Source organism: Panthera onca, chromosome E1 (assembly GCF_046562875.1).
Source record: "Panthera onca isolate mPanOnc1 chromosome E1, mPanOnc1 haplotype 2, whole genome shotgun sequence".
Taxonomy (NCBI): domain Eukaryota; kingdom Metazoa; phylum Chordata; class Mammalia; order Carnivora; family Felidae; genus Panthera; species Panthera onca.
In genome coordinates, this window is record NC_138352.1 from 19,277,295 (window position 1) to 19,301,298 (window position 24,004).

The 24,004-nt window shown below is 62.2% G+C and overlaps 2 protein-coding genes and 1 long non-coding RNA gene across 6 annotated transcripts; 1 reads left to right on the forward strand and 2 right to left on the reverse strand.

The window, feature by feature from the left end:
• Positions 1–656: 656 nt before the first annotated feature.
• PER1 (period circadian regulator 1) lies at positions 657–15,451 on the reverse strand. 4 transcript variants are annotated; one of them, XM_060647357.3, is made up of 23 exons: positions 15,360–15,451; positions 9,627–10,049; positions 9,364–9,462; positions 9,114–9,268; positions 8,864–8,985; positions 8,569–8,770; positions 8,404–8,455; positions 8,124–8,266; positions 7,659–7,737; positions 7,474–7,580; positions 7,138–7,291; positions 6,946–7,054; positions 6,720–6,851; positions 6,444–6,549; positions 6,169–6,340; positions 5,948–6,075; positions 5,554–5,730; positions 4,706–4,948; positions 3,207–3,814; positions 2,574–2,763; positions 2,211–2,400; positions 1,723–1,873; positions 657–1,285 (listed from the first exon to the last, which is right to left on the reverse strand). In XM_060647357.3, the coding sequence occupies exons 2-23, from the start codon at positions 9,899–9,901 to the stop codon at positions 1,007–1,009; spliced, it is 3,873 nt and encodes a 1,290-aa protein (XP_060503340.2). In that variant the 5' UTR covers positions 9,902–10,049; positions 15,360–15,451; the 3' UTR covers positions 657–1,006. The 4 variants fall into 4 exon arrangements, with proteins under 4 accessions (XP_060503340.2, XP_060503341.2, XP_060503337.2 ...); XM_060647358.3 differs by lacking the exon at positions 15,360–15,451 and adding an exon at positions 13,286–13,304; XM_060647354.3 differs by lacking the exon at positions 15,360–15,451 and adding an exon at positions 11,574–11,700.
• Positions 11,800–12,669, forward strand: LOC144614382 (uncharacterized). Its single transcript, XR_013552111.2, has 2 exons — positions 11,800–12,021; positions 12,407–12,669. It is a non-coding gene; the product is annotated as an uncharacterized LOC144614382 (long non-coding RNA).
• Positions 15,452–17,215: 1,764 nt separating the features above from the next.
• VAMP2 (vesicle associated membrane protein 2) lies at positions 17,216–21,256 on the reverse strand. Its single transcript, XM_060647353.3, has 5 exons — positions 20,929–21,256; positions 20,298–20,418; positions 19,678–19,836; positions 19,527–19,578; positions 17,216–18,930 (listed from the first exon to the last, which is right to left on the reverse strand). Coding segments are annotated over exons 1-5 (351 nt in total). The 5' UTR covers positions 20,931–21,256; the 3' UTR covers positions 17,216–18,913.
• Positions 21,257–24,004: the final 2,748 nt, after the last annotated feature.

Sequence of the window (24,004 nt, forward strand, 5' to 3'; positions counted from 1 at the left end):
CCGCGGGTCCCCCGTGACCCCCGTTCCAAGATTTCTCCCTACCCCCCTCCGGCTCCTGAGCCGAAGGGTTAACTCCCCGCCCCTCCTTTCTCCCACACCCTGGGGGACCAGTTCGACCATGGATGGGCACGTGACTTCCCGTCCCTTGGCCACCGAGAGCCGGCCGTCTCCATGTGTTGGCCTGCTGGGTGGGCCTCCCTCCCCGTGGGGCACCTGTCCGCGCTGGAACTCGCTCAAACCCTAGGCTCAAGTTGCCCCTCATCTCCCGCCCAGGACAAACCCAGCTGGAAAGGGTGTGGAGGAAGGCAGGAGGTCCCTCACCCTCGCCACCACCTCCCTGGAAGCGGGGCCACACCCCTCCACCAAGAGCTCCCTTCACCCAGTCCCCAAACTTCATTGCACAGTCTTTTTTTTTTTCTTTTTGTATTAAAAAATAATAACAGACACAATATCAAAAACACAAATGCCATCGGTAGAGGGTACAGCTGAGAACACCTGGGTCCCACCTGAGGGGCAGCACCAGGGACTCCATGGTCCACCAACGTCCCCCCCCCCTGGAGCAGCTAGGGGTTTGGACCGCTGGGTCCTGCTTGGGCCTCGGGCCCTCCTCCTCCCTTCTAGGAAGGAGGTGGGAGAGAGAGCCGTCTCCCCCAATAAATAAGTGTAGCCCCAACCCTCAGGGACCTGGACTTGGGCTCAGCCAGGGCTTGGAGAGACCACTTCAGCAGCTCGTCAGCAGCCTTGTCCAGGGGAAGGAAGGTCTCCTCACCAGCGGTGGGAGAGGAGGCTTCGCCGGGCTGGGCTGGCTGAAGAGTCCCACCCTCTGTACCCTAAGAAGCCAGAAGCTGCCCCTGGATCCTGGGCTGCTGATGGGGGTCCGGCCCCCTAAGCGGGAGAAGCTGGGGCAGTTTCCTATCGGTTGGTCCAGCCACGGCTGGTTCTGAGAGGTGGAAGAAGGGAGAAGGAAGCTTCTCATGCACTCCCAGAGGTGGCCTCAAAATGTGGTCTAGCTGGTGCCATTTTTCGTGGCAGGTAAGGCTGGACTGGATGGGCTCCCACCTTGTTCCTCCTCCTCCATGGCCAGGTCTTGGGAGCTTGAGGCCCTGGCCCCAGCTTGAGCGCCGGCCTCCTCTCCGCCCTCACCCTCGCCACTGCCGCCACCACCACCACCACCCTCGCCTCCGCCCTCCTCCATGGGCTCCAGTCCCAGTCCGTCCAGTTCCGAGAAGAGCGGGTCATCAGGGTGGCCGGGGTCTCGGGTGCTACTGCCGCAATCCACACAGGCCTCGGAGGGAGAGGGGAGAAGTCAGACGAGGTGCTCCCTGCTAAGCTGCCACCCCAGCCCAGGAGGACTCCCCCAAAACGTGCTCCCAAAGAAGTACCAGTCCACACAGACAAGCGTGGGCCAGTGAGACTGAAAATGTACCGTTCTCTGTTGTCTGGACCCCACTACAAGACAGTCACAACATCCGTTAGCATAGAATTGGCCCGAAAAGGTCTGTAAAGACTCATGTAATGAGATACTATCTGACCCGGCAGAAAACTTAGTGGAATTAACATCCTTCAGGATTAAACACCCAAGGACAGACAATGGAGGGCGCTGGGGGGGATCAGCCCCTTGGGGGGGCGGTGGGGGGCGGGGGGGATCAGCCCCTCAGCCTCTAACCTTTCAACCCAAGCTCAATCCCCCTCCTTCTCCCTCCCGGCCCTAACATCTCTCACCATCACATCGAGGGCCCGAGGCAGCTGACCCTTCCGGACCCAGGAGTGCACAGCACCCAGTTCCCTGCGCTGGTCCTCTGAGAAGCGAGGCTGTTGCTTCTGCATGGCCCGGAGCCGCTCCCGGTCCTGCTTCAGCACGGAGGCCATGTCCCTGCCCGGGGAAGGGGTGCAGAAGGCAGAGGCTGGAAGCCAGGGCCAGAGCCTGCGAGGCGGCCCTTCTTCCTCTATGGCAGGTGCCCACCCACGGCCTCACGCTCCTCTCAACCCCGGCGCTAGGAGTTCAGGGCTTCCAAGAGCAGAGAAGCTGTCCTCAGCATGGCAAGAACGAGTGCGGGGTGGAGTTCCCGGGGGCCAGGGACAGGGCAGGAAGTCCCAGGACAGAGCCAGCCCCGGAAAAGAAAATCCCAAGCTCCGTGGGAAGGGGAGCGTAGGCGAGCCTCCCCACACCTCTGAAGGGGGAGGCAGAGGCGGCCCCTGAAACTCCTCACCTGGAGGGCACCTGGTAGGTCATCATGACGCGCTGGTCGGCGTTGGCCATGAGCAGCCAGATGGGATCCTGGAGCACGTACTTAATGACCTGGTCCCCGGGCTCAGCCCTGGCCGGGGCGGCCCCGGCTTCGGCCTCAGAAGAGTCAACGCTGCCAAAGTACTTGCTCGTGCGGCTGCTCTGACTGCTGCCTGCGGAGCGGAGGAGGGGCCACCGCCGCCGTCAGGCCTCCCGGGCCCGCCCTCCAGGACACACCTGTAACCCACTGGCCTGAGGAAGCAGGGCCTGGCCTCCCAACTCCCCCAGTCGCCGGCCTCCCCGGGGTCAGAGGGGACGTGGGGGGGGGGGGGGGCGGGGCACGCACGTGTGATGCTGGCTGAGGTGCTGCCTCCCTCGTGGGAGCCGGACCCGGACCCAGACCCGGACCCGGAGCCCAAGCCGGAGCCCGAGGAGGCGGAGCCCGTGCCAGATCGAGAATCTTCTTGCAGCAGCAACTCCAGCAGGTCACTGGAGCCCGACAGCGCGTCCTGATTGGAGGACTCCGTTACCTCCACCTGGGCGGGGGTGAGGGGGAGCAGGGTGGGATTAAGGGGCCAACACCCAGGCTTCCCTTCAAGCGCTTCCACTGGATGGGGGACACACCCAACCCCAGTGGCCTCTGCCGCCCCTCTGTGACAGTGGGGCCGGGAAGAAAGAGAAGAGAGCTGGCCCAGAGGAGGGGCGTGACGCTGGACCCTTTCCAGGAGGCACGTGCGCTCTCAGAAGTTACTGGGACGTTCTCGCCACCTGTCAGACGGGATCGTCCCTACTCCACAGACCAGGCGGCCGATTTCGCCCTCATTCAGAAATTCAGCTGGGGTCTCCCACCCCACGACACCATCTCCTGGAGACCGAAGCCCGGCAGGCAGAGGGGGCGAAGCGTGAGGTGGAAAAGGAGTGAAGGGAAGGGGGCTGGAGGGGAGTGCTGGCAAAAGGACGCAGGGGGGTCAGTGCTCACCAGTCTGGCCTCTGGCTCAGCAGCCTCCTCACTGGGAGGCGGGGGCCCAGCACTGCTCCCGGTGCCCCCTGCAACAGCACCCCCTTCAACACGGGGGGGCTCCTCGAGCTGCAGCAGATTTAGCTGGAGTGGGGAGCTGCATCTCGAGTTGAACAGGGGAGAGTCGGGCCGGTGGGGAGGGCTGGGGGGCGGTGGGGGCAGGGACGGAGACGGGGAGTGGGAGGCCGGGGTTGGAGGCCCTTCAGCGGGAGTCTGGGGTACCCCATAGGGATAGCCGGACGGGGTCGGGAACAGGTAGTTAGGGAGCACCAAGGCTACCATTGGGGTCACTAGGGGGGCGGGGAAAGCTGCAGGGGGCCCGGAAGCAGGGGCGGAGGGAGGAGGGTGGGGGCCTCCCCGTGGGAACACCGGGAGAGGGTAGGGCTGGACCATGGCTGGGAAGGGAGCAGTGGCCGGTGGCGGCGGCCAGGGGGCAGAGGGTGGCACGGGGGACGGGTGGGAGGGGAAGCAAGGGGCTTCAGCCCGGGGGGTCTGGTGGTGGCGTGAGCGCTTGGCTTTGGATCGGCAGTGGTGTCGGCGACCGGGGGGTGCGGGGCCGTGGTGGCAGCCTGTGGGGAGAGACCAGGGTTAGCGAGGGCCTCGGCCCGGGGGTCGGCATCCCTGCCACCCACACCGCCCTGCCACTCTGACCAGGGAGAGGGCAGAAGGCCCCGAAGAGAACCTGGCTTCCGGCCACGCGGCACAGAGGGGACGCCAGGGAGGAGAGGGAACCTTCAGGGAAGAATCACAGGAGGCAGGACGAGGGGGATTTATTGCAAAAGGAGCCAGGAAAGGAAAGGTTACAAGTGGGGTGGAGCAGAGGGTACACAGAAGACAGAGGCGCGCTGGCAGATGGGAGGAAGCAGGATGCGTCCGTGGACGAAGGGGCAGGCAGCTCCGGTCCATCCCCCAAACTCCCACAGTAACGCCAGCCTGGGCGCTCCTCCGGCCGGTCGAGGCCACGCTCGGCCTAGCTTGAGGTGGAGTGATGAGATGGCCGGGAAAGCCCAGTCCCGAGTCCCGCGTCCGCCTGCAGGGAGCCTCTCTCAGGCACCTGGAGGGCTGACATCCTGCCCTTGAAGCCCCGACCCCACAGCAGCCGGCCCGGCCCGCCTGGCCTGTGTCTGGCCTGCGGTGTACAGGGGCTTCTTAAGCAGCGACAACTGGGTCACAAGTGGGCACGCTTCAGCCGCTGCCCCCAAGATGGGCTTGAAAGAGCTTACCTGGAGCAGAGCACTCCGCCTGCCTGCCTCAGTGCCAGCCCCCCAGGCTGCCCTCCTCTGGCTGCAGCTCGGAACCCCCGCCTAGTAGGGAGACGCTAGCGAGGGGCCTGTCCCTAAGCAGGGCCCGGGGGCCCTGGAGCAGGAATGTCTCCCTCGAGAACCCCCTGCCCCCGACCCCCGACAGTCTGGTCCTAGACTGGGCAGAGGACGAGGCTCAGCGCTGTCCTGGGTGGCTACCTCGCTCGCCAGGGGCCAAGGGGGCCGGGGAGGAGCCGTCAAGTCCACGCAGTCGGCCGAGATCTCGGAAGCGGCTGAGGAAGGCCTGCTCCTCCTTCTGTGTGTGCAGGGACAGCACGGCCTTGGTCAGGCCCACCGGGCGGTAGGCATCTGGGGCTGGGTCAGGGGCTACTGTGGGGCTGGGGGCTGGGCTGGGGGCTGGGCCTGGAGCCAGGCCAGGCAGGTCCTCCATCATGATGATGTCTGAGGAAGGCGAGACGGAGGAAAGGTCACTGGAGTCACCTCAGGGGTTAGTACATCCATACCACACCCTCCCCATCCAACAACCCAGCCAACCCCTGGCCTCTGCCCCACAGCCAAGCCTGTGCCCCACGTGCACCCCTTGGCCTCCGCCCTGCCGAGGACTGGTTCTGGGCCCTCTTCTCCATGCAAAGCGGTCCCAGGGTGAGAGAGAACACTTAGTCCCCTCCGGTGACAGTCCCCTAGGATAACAAACACCTCCAAGACTCTCCTTGGAAGGGAAGCTCGCTCCTTGCCCTCCCCCCACACGTCCTCCAGGACAGCACCCGGCGACCCTTTAGGGGTTCCCAACAGTCCCTATCCTCGGACCCTCCGTGGACAGCACCACGGGGTCGGGCCCCCCACCCTAGACCTTGTGTGCGAACCGACAGCGAGAACACGTTAAAACAAAGCAGCGAAGGCCGGCGGGGGTGAACAGCAGGCAGCAGCCCCGAGCCAAGACCGAGACCTCCTCCTCTCCGTTAGGGGCCAGGCAGGGAAGGGAAAGGTGGGCGGGAGGGAGATCTGGCTGGGGGGCCGAGTGCAACCCCCTCACTCCGTGCCCATACCCGACTCCGGGGGCTTCTTGTCTCCCACGTGGACGATGGTGGAGCTGAAGCTACACTGACTGGTGACGGACACCACGCTCTCTGCCTTATTGGCCAGCGCGAGAGGGCTCAGGGCGCCTCCCACCACCGGCTCCTTCTGTGGGGCGGCCCCCTCCCCGGACAGCACCGCCGATGCGTCTGTGCGGGGAGATGGCACCAGTCACCCCCGGGAGGTCGGAGGGGAAATCCCAGAGAAGACGTGGAAGGACAGACGGGACAGAGAACTCCGCAAACCTGAAGGCGGGGAGGGGGACGGGGTGGAGCGAGGTGGGGGCCCCAAAGGCAGAAATGCAGAGACACGGGGCCAGGGGGCCAGGACGGGGCAGCGGGGACAGGGCGTGCCCCGGGTCCTTACCTTTCTTGGCCCCCAGAGGGAGCGGACCTGTCCTCTGCTTGTCATCGTCGGAGGCTGACGAGGTGGTGCAGGAGGAGGAGGCACATTTACGCTTGGTGGTGCTGGGAATGTTGCAGCTTTCCAGGTACCTGCGGGGCAGGGGCGCCAGAGGGCATGAAGGCAGGGCTTGAGGTGGGCCGAGGCCAGGGCCCAGGTGGGAGAAGGTTCCGGGGTAGCCTGACCTGAGGATGCTGTCCAAGCAGTTGATCTGCTGGTAGGAACAACCACTGGCTTCTTTTCTCTCCACCTCCTCAGGGGTCAAGGTGAGTGGAGCCTGGACTGGAGCAGGGACCATCTCCAGCTCCGGGTCTGGGGACTGGCAGGAAAGGGTCTTGGCCTTGAAGGTGCCTGTGGCTGCGCCAAGGAGAGAAAAAAGGAGAGACGAGCTCCTCTGGGTTGGGGTGAAGGTCAGGGGGCCCCGGGGTCTCACTGCTCAGCCACACCCTCACCAGCTCACCAGGGAGGCGGGGCCGGGGCGGAGGCCAAGCGCGGGACTCGATGAAAAGCTGCTGTCCCTGATGTTTCACCAGGTGCACGTCCTTACAGATCTGCTGGAAGGTAACCTGCAGGACAGGGCAGGGCAGTGTCACTGGTCCAGGGCACGACGCCACGAGGGGTACTAGAGGGGAGGCACAGGGACCACGGTGAACGCAGGACAGGAAGGAAAGGCATAGGAACCGGCCCGGACAGGGGAACGTGACACTAGAGGGCGAAGCAGGGGAGGGACACTCACCGGGGCGGGAGGCCCGGGCCCCTCAGCGTCACCCCCGTTGCTATCACTGGAGGAGCCAGGGCTGAGGAGAGGGCCCGGGGAAGCGGCGGGGCCGACCCCACAGAGCCCGGTGGGACTGGGGCTGTGTACCGGCTGAGGCAGAGAGAGAACCTGGTCAGATGTCTCGGCCCTGCTCCCCGCGCCCCTACCCCTGCCTCATCTCCGAGCCCCGCCCCTCGACAGTCACCTGTAACAGCAGCCTGTGGATCTGTTCGGACAGCTCCTGGATATCAGAGTCCAGAGACAAAGCTGGGCTGGGGGCCGGAGGAGTGAACACGTCCTCGTTCAGGGGTGCCCTGCAGGGTGGAGAAGGCTAAGTCGGGCTCTGGCCCCTCCTGCGTGGTCCCGGCCCACGGGGCCAGCTCTGGGGCCCACTTACGTGCGCACTTTGTGGCGTCCCAACACAAAGGCCACCTTGCGGCTCCAGGGGTGCACGAAGCCAGCCCAGCTGGTGTCCATGGTGACGTACTCCCCATTCCTGGCGCAGAAGCGGATGGGGGAGTGATCGAAGGGCTGGCCAGCCAACTGCAGGACTGAAGGAGTGAGAAGTGAGGGGAGGGGAGGGGAGGGTGGGCAGGAGGCAGAGCCGGGCAAAGCAGAGGGCCGCCCACTGGAGATCCAGGACACCGAGGCCCCAAGGGACAACCACAAGCACAGCCACTGAGAGGCCCCGCAGACAGCGGAGGAAGGAGAGCAGCATAGAGAACCAACTCACTCTTCTTGTGGATGGCCAACATGAGGGGCCGGTCCTCGGGGTGCAGGAACAGGAGGACTGGGGCCCCCAGGAGGTCCTGGGGAAGGTAGCCCAGCAGGGGGGCGGCCCTGCGAGGGGAGGAGGCATCAGAGAGTAGCCTTGGCCTCAGCCCTCCCCACCCCCTTCCCTCCAGGTCCTGAGCAAACCTTTCGTCCACATCCTGGAAGAGGCAGCTGGGCGTGTGCCGAGTAGTGAAGATCCTCTTGTCAGGAGGGATCCGGGGAGCTGGGGCACAGAGAGTGAGGCCACTGAGTTTTTCTCCAGAATGGTCCAACTTCTCAGCCCCAAGCCTCAAGCTGGCTGGCAGGCCTCCCCACAGCTGTGGGGGCCCTCTAGCCTGCACAGACGGTCTGGACCATTCTTTCACCCCACGCCAAGAGTGAAACGGAGAACCAAAGCATTCAACCTTCCCTGCTCCTAGCTCAGGATGCTTATTCCACTCTCCCCCCACTAAAAACAGACTAGAACCTTCATCCTTATGGTTCCTTCTCTGTCCCAAGATTTTGAGGGGCTGGGACCTGCCTCTCAGACTCACGTCCTGCCTCCCCAGTGCTGTAGGGAAGTCACCCTTCTTCCTACGCCCCACCAGGCCAGGCCCATTGCCCACACACCTTCGTAACCCGAGTGGATGCGCTCTGCAATGAGCAGGCAGCATGGCTGCGCGGGGGCCCCATCTGAGACCCGGATCTTGGTCACATACGGCGTTAGGCGGAATGGCTGGTACCGAGGCCCTGAATCCCGGTCAGGACCCCCTCTAGCAAAGGAGACAGAGAAGCACTAGTGACTCTTAGTGGAGGACCACCCACCCTTCACCTCAAGGTCATGGACCATGCAGCAAAACAGAGGGGGTGTGGATGGTGGGAGGGGGTCTGCCCCCACATCCCCACCTACCTGATACGGCAGAAGACAGACTTCTCCTGGGTGAAGTCCTTGAGGCCTGAACCTGGAACAGACCAGGAGGGTGCTAAGGACAGCCCCCCACTTCCTCCCTGGCCCCTCAGAACAGGGACTCCCCGGGACTGCTGGTCCCTGGCCCCGAGCACTTGGGGACCTCACCTGCTGAGGCCCCAGCGCCCCAGGTGGGCAGGCGAGATGGGGCAGTGGAACCGTAGAAGACGCCCACATCCTGGGGGGCCAGGAGCTCAGAGAAGCGGGCGCCCCGGAACACGTCCCGCTTGCAGCGCAGCAGGGTACCCGCCTGCTCCGAGATGTAGACGATGCGGCCCGTCAGGAAGGAGACCGCCACGGAGAAGGTATCCTGGGCAGGAAAGAGAGGGCGCAAGTAGACTCAGGAGCCTCGCGACGGAGGCCGGGTGGCGCGGCGGGACGGAGAGGCCGGGCCGCAGCTGACCTGGTTGCGCAGTGTATACTCAGACGTGATGTGCTCCAGCTCCTCCAGGGTATAGGTGGACATGTCCATGGCACAAGGTTCACCCTCCTCCAGGCTCCACTGCTGGTAGTATTCTTGGTTGGCTGTAGGGCGAAGGTGGTGAGGTATCTACTGAGGAGACTGCCGCCCCGCCCCCCCGCCCCCCCGCCCCCCCCCCCCCACCACGGTGGCCCAGCGCCCAGCCACGGCCCTCCCAGGAAGCACCACTCACCCTGCACCTGCTTGACACAGGCCAGAGCATACTGAAGCGTGGCCAGGGTCCCAGAGCGGCCCTTGCCCCGACGCTCTGGCGGCAGCCGAAGCTTGAGCTCCCGCAGAGCCGTCATGAGTTCCTTCTGGGTCCTGGCCCGGGCGGACTGTTCACTGCTGCAGGGCCCACAGGGAGGTAAGGGGTATAGCTCTTAGGCCCAGATCGTGGCCCAGGCCCCCAGCCTTCTTCTTTGGCCCTCACCCCCACGAACCTGCAGCCACTGGTAGACGGGTTGTCCTGCTCAGAGCTGGCACTCAGGAGGCTGTAGGCAATGGAGCTGCTGGGTGGGGAGGGACTCTGAGAGTTTGTGCTGGGGAGAAGCAGCAGGCCCACAATGAGAAGGCACCCAGGAGCAGGGCGCCCCGCCCTGGCTCAGCCAGCTGGCAGGACCACCCCCAGACCCTAGGCACTTGCCCGCCCTGGCTCAGCCAGCTGGCAGGACCACCCCCAGACCCTAGGCACTTGCCCACACACCTCTTGCTGCTCTCAGTGGTCTCCAGCAGGGCGGAGTCCTTGCCGTTGCCAGAGGAGGAGCTGTGTGAGCTCCGCTGGGATGCGCCCCTGGACTCGGGCCCGTTGGACTCATTGCCGCTGGAGCCATTGCTGTTGGCATCTGTGTCATCAGCCAGGCTGGGGCCAGGGCAAGACCGGTGCTGTGGCGGCCCAGGGGATGGGGCCCCTCCAGGGCAAAAGGACTCCCCCCGGCCGGAGTCCCCTCCCCCATCGGCCCCTTCCAGGGGGCCATTCATGTCTGCGCCATGGGGAGGGCAAGGGGGAAACAGAGCAGGCAGAGAGGCCACCACGAGCGCACGAGGGGGCCGCCGGGCGGCCTGGCTGGGGGAGTGAGGTGGGAGACGCAAGCCTCTGAGAACTGAGAAGTTCGATCCCAGGCAGTACCTGGACGGGGAGACCAAGAAGGACGAGCTGTGAACTTTACAATCCTGCCGGCTTCATTCAGACCCTGCTCTGTCGGCCCCCAGGCCCCTAGGCCCCAGGCTTGGGAGCCCGGGTAAGTTCTGTTTCCTATTCCCATAGGCGGTCTGCAGATGGGAAGGGGCCTCTCTCCAGCCTTCCCCCACTTCCCCCGCCAGCGTGGCCTGGGAAAGTAAGAGCCTGAGTATTCGACGAGAACTATGACCGTGAACCAAAGCCTGGACACTTCCCATCCTCAAATTCCCTTCAGGCCCCCACTCCGCGCCGGACTCCCAAGGCCTCAGAGCAGGGGGTATGCCTGTCGTCTCCTATATTTAGGCCTCCAGGCTAATTTTATCCGGGGGCGGTGCCACCCCCGCTGCACATGCGCACAGACATGCGCGGACCCACCACGCGATTCCGCCGCCGCCGCGGTCGCCAGGGAAACCGACGTCAGCAGCTGAGCTCAGCGGTTGCTGGAGGGACCACGGGAGGGCGGGAGGGGCGACCCCTCCCCCATTTCCCGGCGGAGCCAGGGATCGACCCACTCCCACGCTGGCGGGCGCGGCCCGGGGTCGCCCACCTCTAGTACACCCCCAGGCCCTGCAGGGCTCGGTGGCCGTAAGAAGAAGGGCTGCCCATGGGGTTTCCAGAGGCTGGCCTTGCTCCCCAGGGCAAAACACAACCGCCACCGCCCTCCGCGCAAAAGCTCCCCAGCCTGGCCTTCGCCTGGATCTCGGTCATTGTGGTCAAGACGACCCAGCCTGTCCTCCTCCGGCCCCCGCACCCTCTCCCGACCCGCAGGGCTGAAGCCGGCACCTGCCATTGTCAGGGACTCAGGAATCCTCTCTCTTCGGTCCTCTACTTTTCTAGATTACCACCCCCCCCCCACACACACACACACTCCGCCCCCATCCGAAGCAGACACACTCAGCCCTGAGCAAGGGACGCACAAACGCCAGCGGGTAGTTCTTCCCCTACTCCTCGTCCAACCACACCCCCAACCCCCGAGCATTTTCTGAGCGCCAGGAGAAAAAGGAAGGCTGTGGCCAACAGCAGGAACTAGCGCCGGGAACGGGATGTTCCAGCCCGAACCAGGCTTACATCACGGCCGGCGCGGGGCCAGGGCCTGGAGGGGGGAGCGCGGGCAGCGCGGAAAGCCTGAAGGGGTCCCGGTGCCGGGGCAAAACCGAAGACCCCCGAGTGACAAGAGAGGCGGCGGCGGCAGGCCTGCCGAGGGTCGGACGTGGGGCCGGGGTAGCTGGGAGGAGAGGTCAAGGCTGGAGGTAGGGTAAGAGGATCAGGAGTGCGGACAGCCGGCACAGGGTTGCGAGGAACACCCATGTTACACCCGAAGGCAGAGAGAGAGGGGGTGGACAGCGGCAAGGAGGGCGGACTGCGGGTGAGCCGTCCGAGCGCCCGGGCCGAAAGCGGCGCATCAGGCTGGAAGTGGCGGCGGTCCGACTTGGGGCGGGAGACCGGTCCCCGGGTGGCCCTGGAGATGCCTACCTGGCCGCGCGAGCGCCCTCCGGCCGCCTGCCCGCCGCCGTTGCAGCCCTCAGCCGAGTGGAAGCTTCGCGGGGCCAGGAGGCGGGTTGCATAATGCCAGGCACTGCCCCTCATTGGCCTCCTGCCGGCTGAGCCGCAGGCCCCGCCCCCGATTGGCTGGGGATCTCGTCCCGGCGCCTGATTGGTTACTGGCCCCTACTGAGGTCAGGGCTGTGTCACACACACGGGCGCACGTGGACCTGGGTGCTGGTGCTGGGCTGAAGGGCCCCAGACACCACCACCCAGCCAATGGGCGCAGGACGCCTTGCACAGTGAATAATGGAAGGGTGGGGAGGGGCCGTAAGCTCCCCTCCTCAGGGAAAATGCCTGGGCCGCGGTAGGTGCTTAAAGATGTCTGCTTCCTGAACTGTCCAACCCAGCACAGCAGGACACCTTGGCCTTGCCAGAGGTGGGAAAAAGGAATGCGTACTCGGGGGCCGGGGGGGGGGGGGGGGGGCAAGCTGGATGAGATGGCTGGTCCCCAGGAGGAGCAGGGCACACAGAAACTCGGCTTGGCTTTTCCTGGGTTCCTCTCCCCAGCCTTGTCATCACAATACAGCCATTTTACCCAGCCCCTTCCTCTGACACTTCAAATCCTGTGGACAGCTGGGAGGATGGCAATTGAGGGTCCCCTGTGATAGGGGGTGGAGTACAGGGCAGGATGCAAACAACAGAAGGGGCAGCCAGAGCCAATAAGGGCTGTAAAGGGAAACAATGGCAGGTGCTTCTGTGCCCAATCAGAGAAAAGGTCTCCGGGCAGCCTACGTGGTGACTAGTGCTTCTCCTCTCCTCAGGATGCAGCCACCTACAGTTAGGGCTGCCCCAAAAGTGGGGGCCAGGAAGCCAGGACTATAGGGAACAAAGCCGGTGGCTAAGAGATCAAGGGGGACCCTGGAGAGACACAGGTGAAGTGGCAAGGGCTTCAGATCCCCACCACTAGGACAAGAGAAAGCCAAAGACCTCGTCTGCCACCGCTCTGTACTCCCTAGAACCCCAGGACTGGACCTGACACATGGTAGATGATCAATAAACATGGTGATTTTGCTGTTGTTAACAAGGATAGATGGGGGAGGGGAAGGGGCCCCAGCAATGGAAAAGGTGCTGGAAATTATGTTTTTTCAAGGAGGGGGCAGAGCAGAACACCGGAAGTGCCAGGCTGGGCTGGGGGAAACTGCAGTGACAGACCCCTCCATCCAAGACGGTGGGTAGATCCTCTCGGGGCTCCCTGTTAACGTGGGCAGCAAGTGAAGAGACCCCCAAGCTGATGCTGACACAATCAGCTGTCGGTGCCCTTCCTCCCTGTCACGTGGCCTAAGCCTTCCTTAACAATGGTGTTCCCCGTGGAGGGGCCAGGAGGAGGGCTCCGTGGAAAAGCTGGGACACAGGGATGTCATAAAATAACCCAGAAAAACCAAAGCCGGAAAACAGAGAAAACAAAGGATTCAGGTCCCGTCTCCTGGAAAACGTCCTCCCAACTCATATACTGTGGCCCAGTCCCCCGGCGCATTTTCAGACTCCTCTCCTCTGGAAACATGGTTTTTCTTCCTCCCCAGTTCTCCCCTGGGATCTGGATGTAATCCCCGCTGACAGGGGCCCTGCCGGCTCTCCCACCCCCCACCTGCATATCTACACTTTGCATCGACAAAGGGGTCCAGCGCCCCAGCAGCCCCCACCTGCTCGCAAGGCCCTGGTCGTCCAGCCTCACAGTCCCCACAGTAACCGGGCCCCGCTGCCGTCAATGGAGGAGAGGGGGCGGGAGAGAGCGGTGACGTCAAAGCGGAGGAAGAGGGCGGAGCGAGGCAGCCGGGGAATGTGGGACAGGGAGGCTGGAGAGGCAGTGGTTTGGGAGGCGGCCAGCCCGAGAGGGCGGCGGCCCGCGCACTTGGGAACATCATGTTCTCTTGGCCGGAGGCCCAGGACATGCACCCGGCCCGGGCGCCTCCCCCAGCCAAAGACAGCCGTCCTGTCCCAAAGCCAGGGATTCCTGGAGAGAGGATTAGGAGGAAGGGGTCCCCCGCCCCCGCCCCTACGCCTGGCTCTCTCCCCGAGACTCACATCCGCCCTTCCCTCGGCTCGTTCGCCCCGCTGCTGGCACGGGGAACTCCGCCCTCCCCTCCCAAACTGTACACATCTGCTGGCCCAGTCCCAAAGAGCTAGGGCGGGGAAGTTGGAGGCCAGGTTCTGCGAGAGCACAGGCACCTTTGCTCCCTCCCGGGGGCCCCCTCAGCGCCGGAATCTCTTGTTACTATGGAAGCAGAGAGAGGGAGGAGGGGCAGGGAGAAGAATGGGTCTAGGATGAGGAAATCGAACTAGGACAGAGCAAGTGGCCCGGCCTGGGGCCTGGATCCTGGAAGACGGACATAGGGTGGAATGACGGTTTGGGCTGGTGCCTGATGATCAGAAGAACCAGGAAGAGGGAAATGGAGAAGGAGTCACCAAAACTTGGCCGAAAAACTTGAGAATGTGAGATTATAGTTCCCAACCACCCGCATTCCTGTCACTGTTGTTTTGATATCCTACAGCCATTTTTTTTTAGCTAAACACACACACACATACACACACACACACACACACACACACACACACACAAACATGAGGCACTGTGCTAAGCACTAAACGTATATTCTCTTATTTAATCCCCAGAACAAGCCCGTGAGATGGGTATTATTATCCCCATTTCCACAGAGCCAGAAGTTACTAGACTTGCCTCCTAATATGTTCTCAGGCTCTTAACAAACAAAACCCAGGGGTCAAATCTGAGCTCTGATAATGATTTGTCATTCTGGCATCTTATCCTTCGGGAACCTGGGAATCTGGGCCTCTCAAATATCCAGCCGATTCTAAGTTTGGTGCCTGGGACACAGTCTCCATCCAGTCCCTCTGCTCCCTGGGCCTGGTCTCAGACATTCCGTAGGCACTCCCCACATGCTCCCAATCACCTCAGCCCCGGTTTACACATGCTCCCAAAGTCCTTGAGGTCACCTTAGTGGCCACCAGCCCCAGGGATCTCCTAGGAACCCCACCTTGTCACTCTTCCACCTTAGCCCAGGTCACTTTACCGCAGGCCTGTTTGCACAGATAGCAGAGTACCCTGTTTGTGCCTGCTCACCGCCAGGGGCTCCAGAAGACACGTGCAGAGACAGTCTGCACAACCCTGTCCTCCCTCTCAGGGTCCAACAGCTGCTACTCCACCTTTCCTCCCGGGGGTTGGCTCCAAGGCCCAACCCCTCCTCTTTAGACACAAGAAAGACATCCAGAGCCTCGATGTGACTGGCTCTGGGTCACATCTCCCCTCGCCACCTCGCCACCCTTTCTCAAATCACTATGTCAACCCTCTGGCATCTGCCCTACCGGGGCCTCCCTGAAGCCTCAGAACCCCGCTCTTTCAAATGCTTAAGGCGCCTATTCAAACAGTAGCCAAGCACTGGGACGTCCCCCACCCACCCTCGGGGATCCTGTCCCATACCTCCCTCGCCGAGGCCCACCCTCCCAGGATCCCCTGGATCAGTCGGGGTCCAGGTACCTAGGGCGGTGAGGAATGTACCCGGTGTCCGAGCCTCCCGCCCTCGTCCCTCGAGGGCTGAGTTCGCCGTCCTACTCCCCACATCCATCAGAGCTCCCACCGCGGTGATCCTGCATTCGCGTGACCCTCCCCCAACTCTGTTGACAGCGTCCCTGAAAGAACACAGCACCCCGGAGAGGCGCGCGCTGACCGCCGCCCACCTCCCCCCACCCGCGAGCACTCACCCTCCGCCAGCGCAAAGAGGCTACAGTGGCTTCCCTGCCCGGGCGCCAGCGCCTGGGACCAGCTCCTGCAGGCCCGCCCCGCCGGCCGCGCGGCCACGCCCCTCGAGCTCATTGGCCTAAGGGTGCCGACCCATGCCCCGCGCCGCGTGCGTCCGCCCGGCCCTCGCACAGCCACCATTGGCGCCACCCGCCGCCGTCATCTCCTCATTGGTCAGCTCGCCAACCCGCAGTGACAGCTCCACGTGCGAGAGGGGCCGCCCCGGCGCGCTGATTGGGAGTCCGCCGGGAAGTCACGCCCCCATCCGCTTCGGGAGTTCGTATTGGCTGTGCCGCCATCCTCAGACCCGCCTAGTTCGGGAACGCGAACGCTAGTCCAGCCCTCCGAACTTCCTCATAGGCTGAGAGGTCTCGGAGCTGTAGAGGACACGTGCCGGCGCTCTCACGCGGCAACTTGTTTACCTGGAAGCTGGGGATTTTCCTTGACGACACTTGTACCGGAGACTGCGGCTCTGCGCAGGCGCAGCGAGGGTGACCTGCACGCAGGCGCAGATGTGAGCGGCGGTGGCGATGGTTGGGGGAGCTTTGTGCCAAGTCTCGGGCTAGCTGTCCCGGGCGTGACAAGAGCGCCCCCAGCGCTGGGACTCCGGCCCTGGGTCCCTGCGGCCCCGGGAAGCTGGAAGGTTCTGGCCTAAGAGGGTCTTCCTATCTCGGCGCCGCGTGTTGATGAAGATGATGGTTGGCTCGCGATGGTTTGCTGTGGACCGAGCCAGGCGCTTCTCACAAATCCGGAGGCCGTCTCACTTACTACTACTCCGCCCTACAAATGAGACTGAGCTCCAGGGAGGTTACATAATCCGTCTGGATTAACACTCCAGTCCATAACGGGGCCAAGATTTAGATCCAGGTCCTTGACACTTATAAAGAAGGTGGGTCCCTAGGGCGAATGAGAACCTTAAACCTGGAAAGGATTCAGCAGATGAACGGAAAAACGCCCTGAGCACGTTATGGAACATAGTAAGCCCAAAATAAATGGTGGACATTACTATAATGACTGCCTACCTAGTTCTAAGAATCACCTGGGCCTCTTAGAACATCTATTTGTAAAAGCGTCCTTGGCAGACAAGTTTGGGAAACACTCTCTCGATTTCCCGTACTGCTGAATCCTCCTGCTGCATCCCAGAGAAGTCGGCCCTTCAGAGCTGGTCTAGCACCCTCCACTCATTGTTGAAGCAGCTGGGGTCGGGGATGCTAGGGTGTCACATCAGGGACGTCAAGGAGCTGGAGACTATGGGGGCTCAGCGTGGGGTCTAGAGTCACCAATCCTACAACAAGGTGCAGGGGTGGCAGGCCAGTCTGTGGCCTGCTCCATACCACACTCCGCTGGGTCTCTCTGAGCCAATTTGTTCCGTATTTATGAACCCCTTGTGGATGCTGGCTCTGCGCTAGGCACCCAGGGGAAGGGATGTTTCGAAGAAGACGGCTGTCTACTTCAGGCCTAGGAGTAAATGACCATGGGAGCAAATGCAGAGCATCCGGGAATTAAATCAAGGGGTAGAAAGGGATCCAGGAGCAGGAGAAGGCCTCCAGGGAAGAGAAATGGGGCAAGCTGGGAAGCCCAAGCCTCCAGGTGCACCAGGCTGACACAGGGATCAAGACGGCTTCCCCTCATCAGCGCCTGGTGCCCACCCGTGGCCACTGTGGGAATCACACTTTGCTGTGCCCAAGGTCAGGCCCTCCAGCAAAGCTCAGTCCGGTTCCGAATGGATCTTCTCAACTTTCCTGTTAAACCTGCGGATCCAATCCCCACCCCACCCCGCCCCCACTAGTTAAGAAAAGGTCTTAGAACACACACCAGCTGTACTCATTACACATTTATTGTACATTTTCACAATCTGGATGCGTCACAGAATTGGGGGCATGGGGGAGGGAAGGGGGGCAGGGGACACTGGGATAATATGGGGGGGTCTAGAACACAACACCCCCACCCCAGCATCTCTCCCTACCCTTTCACACCACAGCTCAGATCTCCCTGCTCCCCCGTCCACACAGAAACCTTGAGTGTGGGGGGAAGAAAGAGTTTGGGGGGTCCCCTCCAGCAGATTAAGGGACTGTACCCTCAGACCCCTAAAATTGTGCCACTTGAAAAGACATTAGACCCTTCCTGTATCACTTCACCTAAGGAGGAGACAACGCTCTGGGCTCGACTGCCCTGGGAAGGGGCGAGAATCTCCATCTTCCAGCAAGTCCCATACACTCGTTGGCAGTGACTAGTACCCCCGCCCTGACTTCAGGGGGGCAGTCAGAGGAGCTGGGCAGTGATGGGAGCAACAACCCCCCCAAGTTAGGGAGGGGAGTTTTCAGTCCAACCCCCGGCAAGGGGGGGGCCAGATCTCAGGCAGGAATTGGGGGGATTCTCTGCCCTGCCCCACTCCTCCCCAAGGCAGTGATGACCCCCCCACACACTGGCAGCCATCTCTCCCAAAAGAGTCAGATTGCGGCCAACCCCCAAACTCTCCCCGCAGGAGGAGGAGGAGGAGGAGGAGGAGGCAGATCAGGCGGATGGGAGGGAGGGAGACCCCATGGGAATGTCGGTTGAGTGCCCCACACGAAAACTGGGGAGCACGAATGTGGGGAGAGACTCCAAGTGGCAAAACTATTGGTCCTTCATGACACACTGAACTCCGAGACACTTCCACACCAGCTGGGGGGAGGGGGGAGGGAGGGGAGGGGACAAGAGGTTTGGAAAATGGGGGTAGGGGAGGCAAACTGGACTAGAGGGGGCTAGGAGGGGGTGATTCTGGGGGCCAGAAGGTTCTGGCTCCCCAAGAGCCCAGGCTCCCACCACCTGCAAGTAACGTCATGCAAATGAAAGTGATACAAGGACCATGGGGACTAGCGCCTCAGTAAAAAAGCAACACGGGTTGAAAGAATGAAGGATGATGGAACAAAAGAGAAGGAAACCAAAAGGGATGTCAGAATGTAAATGAGGCTAATTAACATGCTGGAAGCTCCCAGAAGACCTTGGGATTCTTAGGACCAAGTGGGGCCAGTCTCAGGGCCTCCCGACAATGCAAAGATGCACCTAGGGAGGCCTGGACGGCTGCTTTTTGTTTTTTGTTTTTTGTTGGGGGTGGGGGTGCAGGGAAGGCCAGGGTGGGAGGAAGGATCAGCTAAATCCAAGGGAAAGAGGAGAGGAAGGGGGACTATTGCATAGCAGATGCAAATGAAAGGACTAGGGGCTGGTCAGGAAGAGAGGGAAGGGGCGGGAGGAAAAGAGAAAAGAGATGGGAACTTCAGGAAGGGGTGTTAAGGACAACCGGAAAAATCTTCTAGTAATAAAACTACAAACAGACCAAATATATATAATATTATATATGTATAAATAACAGCTGGCTATTTACAGGGGGGGCACACACACAGGGACACACACACGCGGATCCAGGGGAGGGGGGGCTGGAAGATATGGCTGAGAGGTGGAGGAGCGGCTGGGGATGGGGGGGGGTGGGGGAGGTGGGGAGAGGCCCTTCTCTGGGCAGGGCGGGCTCCTCGGGGGTTTAAGAGCTGAAGTAAACTGTAGAGAAGGAAAGAGAAGGAAAAAGAGAGAAGGGGAGAAAGAGAGAGAGAGAAAGCAGTGTGTCAGGCCTGGCCCTGCTCCCATCCCCGCCCCCCACGGCCCAGCCCTCTCAGCCTTAGGGTCTTCATCTGTAAAGCAAGGGGCTGGACCGGTAGGTTCCAAGGTCTCTTCAAGTCCATGGTATGGCCCTGGGGCCACAGGCTCTTAATCCTCTGGGCCTCTGGGCCCACAAGCGCTCCAACAGTAGGATGTCTGGCTTCCTAGCCGTGTCTCAAGCCCCCGGGCTTTGCCTGCTCTCCCGCTTCCCAATTCCAAGGTCCCCAGACCGGGCTCTTAGGCCCAAACTCTATCCTCAGGGAGCGGTGGGGATTCACCAGCGTTCCTGTTTCCAAAAATCTTAACAAAAGTTGCCCAGAACCAGGCAAAGTGAAGACTAAACGGCATCGAGGTTTTGGGCTCTAGATGGATCAGAGCTGCGGTCGGCAGCTATACGTGCTTTCTGCTGAATAGTAAAATCTAGGTTAATGACCTTCAAAACCTAGAAGGGGAAACCTCTCCAGAGAAAGGGCCCTAGCCACTCCTGCCCTACTCACCGATGATGATGATGAGGATGATGGCGCAAATCACTCCCAAGATGATCATCATCTGGGGGCGAGAGGGGGGGGGTCAGCAACACAGACCGTGACACCCCCATTCACCCACCAGTTCTCCTGCCAGCCCCCTCCTGCGTGCCTCCACCCTCACCTTGAGGTTTTTCCACCAGTATTTGCGCTTCAGCTTGGCTGCACTTGTTTCAAACTGGGAGGCCCCTGCCTGGAGGGCATCTGCACGGTCGTCCAGCTCTGACAGCTTCTGGTCCCGCTCCAGGACCTTGTCCACGTTCACCCTCATGATGTCCACCACCTGGGGGAGGGGCCCGCGAGGCAGGGGGTGTGCCAAGGCCGCCTCAATGAGGGCACTCCTCAACCGTGCACCCACAGAGAACATGCACCCCGATGGTGCCAGGCTAACATGCCAAGGACACACAGAGAACATGCCTAGCAACCTGGGGACATGCAAGGAGCACACATCAGGGGCATGCTGAGGGCCAGACATCTCAGATGTCACAGCAGCACCCTCTGTGCACTGAGCCTCAAGCAGCCTGTCCGTCACCGGGCCACACCTGCCGCGACCGAAACACCCCAGGACAGCAAGGCTGACTAACGCCCCAGGGCCGTTGCGAGTGCATGCTCACCAGGGAAGGGGCATGGCGTGTCTTTGTCCCCAAACTCACAGACTCACCACCTCCAACCAAGATGGGCCCCCACACCGCTATGCCAACCCTCAGGGTCCTTCCCGCGGCCGCTGACACCCCTCGCACTCACCTCATCCACCTGGGCCTGGGTCTGCTGCAGTCTCCTGTTACTGGTGAGGTTTGGAGGAGGCGCAGGGGGGCCTCCCTCCCCGGCTGGGGCGGCGGGGGGGGCGGTGGCAGCGGTAGCCGACCTGAGGGGCAGGGGCGGATTACGACCCAGGGCCTCCAGCCACAAGCCCCGCGGCCAGGGCTCCGCCCATCCTCCTGTCCATCCATCCGTCCCTCCCTTTCTCCTTCCCGGGAGGAAGGCCACCGATGGGAACCCTGGATTTCGTCCGGCCCCGCCGCCGCCAAGCCGCGTGACCTTGAGTCGGGCCCCCTCCCCCCCTCCCCCCCACTCCGGGCCTCAGTTTCCCCGCCTGTCAAATAAGGGCGACCTCAAAGACAAGGTCCGGGATCGCCCCGAAACGACTGGCGGCAGCAATGACAGGGGCGGGCGGACGCCGGGGCCGCTCCATCCCGGGGCCATCGCCCGCGCGGCCAGCCCGGGAGCGGCGCTCTCCAGCTACCCGCGCGCAGTCACGGGCGCCGGCCTAGCCTCGGGGCGCGGGCCGAACCCCGGGCGACCCCCGCACCGGCTCCCAAGGGCGGCGGCCGGCGCAGGCAGACAGGCCCGGTGCGGGCGCGGGCGGCCGACTCACATGGCGGGGGCGGCGGGAGGACGACTCGGCAGCAGCGGCGGCGGCGGTGGCGGCGGCGGCGGCGGCGGCGGCGGCGGCGGCTCGCGCTGGCTCCGACTGGCGCTGGCTGCCCGGGACGGGAAGATGGCGGCCGCACGTCACCCACATCCGGGCACTGCGGGCGGGGGCGGGGCCGACAGGCGACGCGTCGGGAGCCTGGGCGGTGGGGGCGGGGCCGGCGGGGCAGCGAGCCCCCCGCCCTCCACCGCCGCTCCCGCACCTGCAGCTGCACCCTGAGCCCCGAACCCGGGTGCTGCGGCTCCCCGCGCCCACCGCCAGCCCGCCCCGTCGCGCCGCAGCCCTCCCAGCCGCCCCACGCCGCTGCCCTGTGCTGCCGATGGCTCCCCTGAGCCCCGGGCCACGTCCTCCCCCACCCGCGAAACCCGTAAACCAGTCAGCACTCCACACACACACCGCCCCCTCCCCCGCAAGGCCTCGGCCTGCGCCCGGGTCCCGACGCCAGCGACCAGCCTCAGCGTTCGCAGGGGGCTGGGGCGGGAGGTTAGAAGGGGCAAGCGCAGGTCGCCGGACCACGCCGCGGAGGTGGATGGGGCGGAGGGAGTTGGTCCCCTCGGTCCGCCCCGCAGGTGGAGGGCTCCGGGGAGGCCTGGAGCCCCTGGCCGCTGAGTAACGGGATGTAAAGAAAGGGAGAAGAGGCAGGCTCTTCCCCTCCCCCCCCCACCCCAACCAAGTCACTGCAGGGTGTGGGGCTCAGACCAGGGGTGCTTGGCAGGCCGGCCCGGCTGAGGTAGGCCAAGGTTAAGGCCAGGGAAGAGGGCACGAGGCTTCCCCGCGGGGCTGCTTCACGTGGTGGCCACAGACCCGCAGACCGGCCAAAACCCAGCTCTGTCCCAGAGTTGGGTCAGCTACCCGGGCGACAGGAGGACTCAGCCTCTGGTCCAGGCTGCGACAGGAGGGGGCTTTGGGGGTTTTCTGTTTGTTTGGTTTGTTTTTCTTTAGGGGGAAAGACAGTCGGCATGAACTGCCCTGCAGTGCCCAGGCACATACTACTTTACACGCGGATCAGCCTCATAGGTGTGACCTTGGCCAGTTCCTGTCCTGTCCCTAGACCCCAAATACATAACATCTGTAGGCACTACACATATAGTTGTTAAAATGCCTTGATCTGGAACATGGTGAGAGATTATTCACATCCCCTTCCATCCCTCGCTGGTCTCTTTAGGTCCCTCTAAACAGCAGCTGCATCCAGTCCGCTCATCCCCAGCAGGCCTGGCCCTTCGGAGAGAAGATGGAACCAGATGAGCTGACCGTCTTGTGGGGTGGGTCAAGGCAAGCCCCAAAAGTGAAGAAGGATATGTCTTAGGGGAGGCATAATAGCCCGGGGCGGGGGGGGGGGGGGGTTGCTCATTGAATCCCTGGAAGGGGAGCAGAGGGAGGCTGCTGGCCTTGGTCTCAGAGACAGACAGGAGCCAGCTTCTTCCCTCCCCCACCCTGGCCTCCCGGTGTGAGAACCTCCCTAATGCAGCGCCCCCATCCCCTCCCAGCCAGCCGAAGCCTGAGGACTGGCTGTGTCACCAGAGGTGTCATATCCCAGCTGTCTGGGGAAGGTGAGTGAACTGGGAGCTCGTGGTGGGTGTGGGGACTCAGCAGATCTAAGATCCTCTCGGCTGCTTCCCCTTCCCGGAGCAGCCACTTGCCTGGCCCTTGTGCAGCGGCACAGGACGCCCAGGACGTCTGGGCGGCTCAGCCTCTGTGCAAAGGAAGAAAAGAGCAGCTTCTCTGAAGACTCAGATGGCACTGTGGGGTGCTAGCTTTTGCTTTTTGGCCTCGAGACTACTCTATTTTCTAGCCAGAGAACAAAGATGCCAAATTCCAGCCTTTTAAGTTCAAAAGCTGCAGTGTCCATGTCTAAGACAGGGAAGGTTGGAAGGAAATAGGCCCCTCCCTCACCGGCCCGGAGACCCTGCACCGGCTGGGGAGAAGCTGTTGGAGGACCAGACCAGATGTTAGACATTGCTTTAGGAGTGATCCTCATTTTCCCCAATGGCCAAATCCAGAGGACATGGAAGGGACAGAACCCAGAATAAATCCGGGGAGCCAAGGCCGTGAAGGGTGGCTTGGAAAGCTGGCACATTGCTATTGCGTCCTGGGGGCAGCAGCACAAGAGCAGAAATGAGGGCCCGTACGATCCACGGAGGTGGGGACCTACGAGGATTTATCTCAGAGGAGTCTCACTGAGCAGCCCACCCAAATTTAGATCAATGGTGGAGGCGGGAGAAGGGGTGGCGTGGGATAACTGAGTTCACCTGGAAATGGATAAGGGAATGTTTTCTGCAAGCAGTAGAAGGGAGACCCAAAATAGAAGTTGAACTAAAGAAAAATAATCTATTTACAGACTGAGATGATGGAGGTTTCTACATTCACCTGCGTTTGATAGCCAGATCTCTGGGCCCCACTGCCAAGGCTCATTCAAAAGAGGTTGGGGTGGGGGGGGGGAGGGACAAGTTCATTTCTAACAAGCACCTATGGTGATTCTGATGTAGGCGGCACAGGGAAAAACTTTAATAAAAGCTTTCTTTTATTGCGGTTTCCTCTGCTAGCAACAACTGATTTAGAAGTTGGGATGGAATGGGGTGGGCCGGGTCATTCCCACACCGACTCATGAACTTGTTCCATCCGTGAGTCAAACCTGACCAAACGGTAATTAATTTCAGAAATTTTGCCCCTTGATGCTAGTAAAGAAAAGGCCTTCTAATTAAGAGTAGGAGCAAATGCCACCTGGAGTAGAGCCCCAGGGGCTAGCCCCACCTCTGTCACAATCAGCTGGCAAAACCTGTGACCGCTGTGACCTCTGGCTGAGCCCTCCAGTCCTGAAGGCTCAGGGGCTGCCTGCCAAGCCCTGGGCTCCTGGAGAGAATGGAAACCACCACCAGGAGTCTACCAGGAGCCTACTGTGCCAGGAGCTTCCGGTGGATTGCTACAGGCAGGGTTGTTTTGTGTTTTTGTTAAATATTTATTTTTGAGAGAGAGAGAGTGTGCGGGCGCACGTGCGCAAGCAGGAGAGGGGGAGACACAG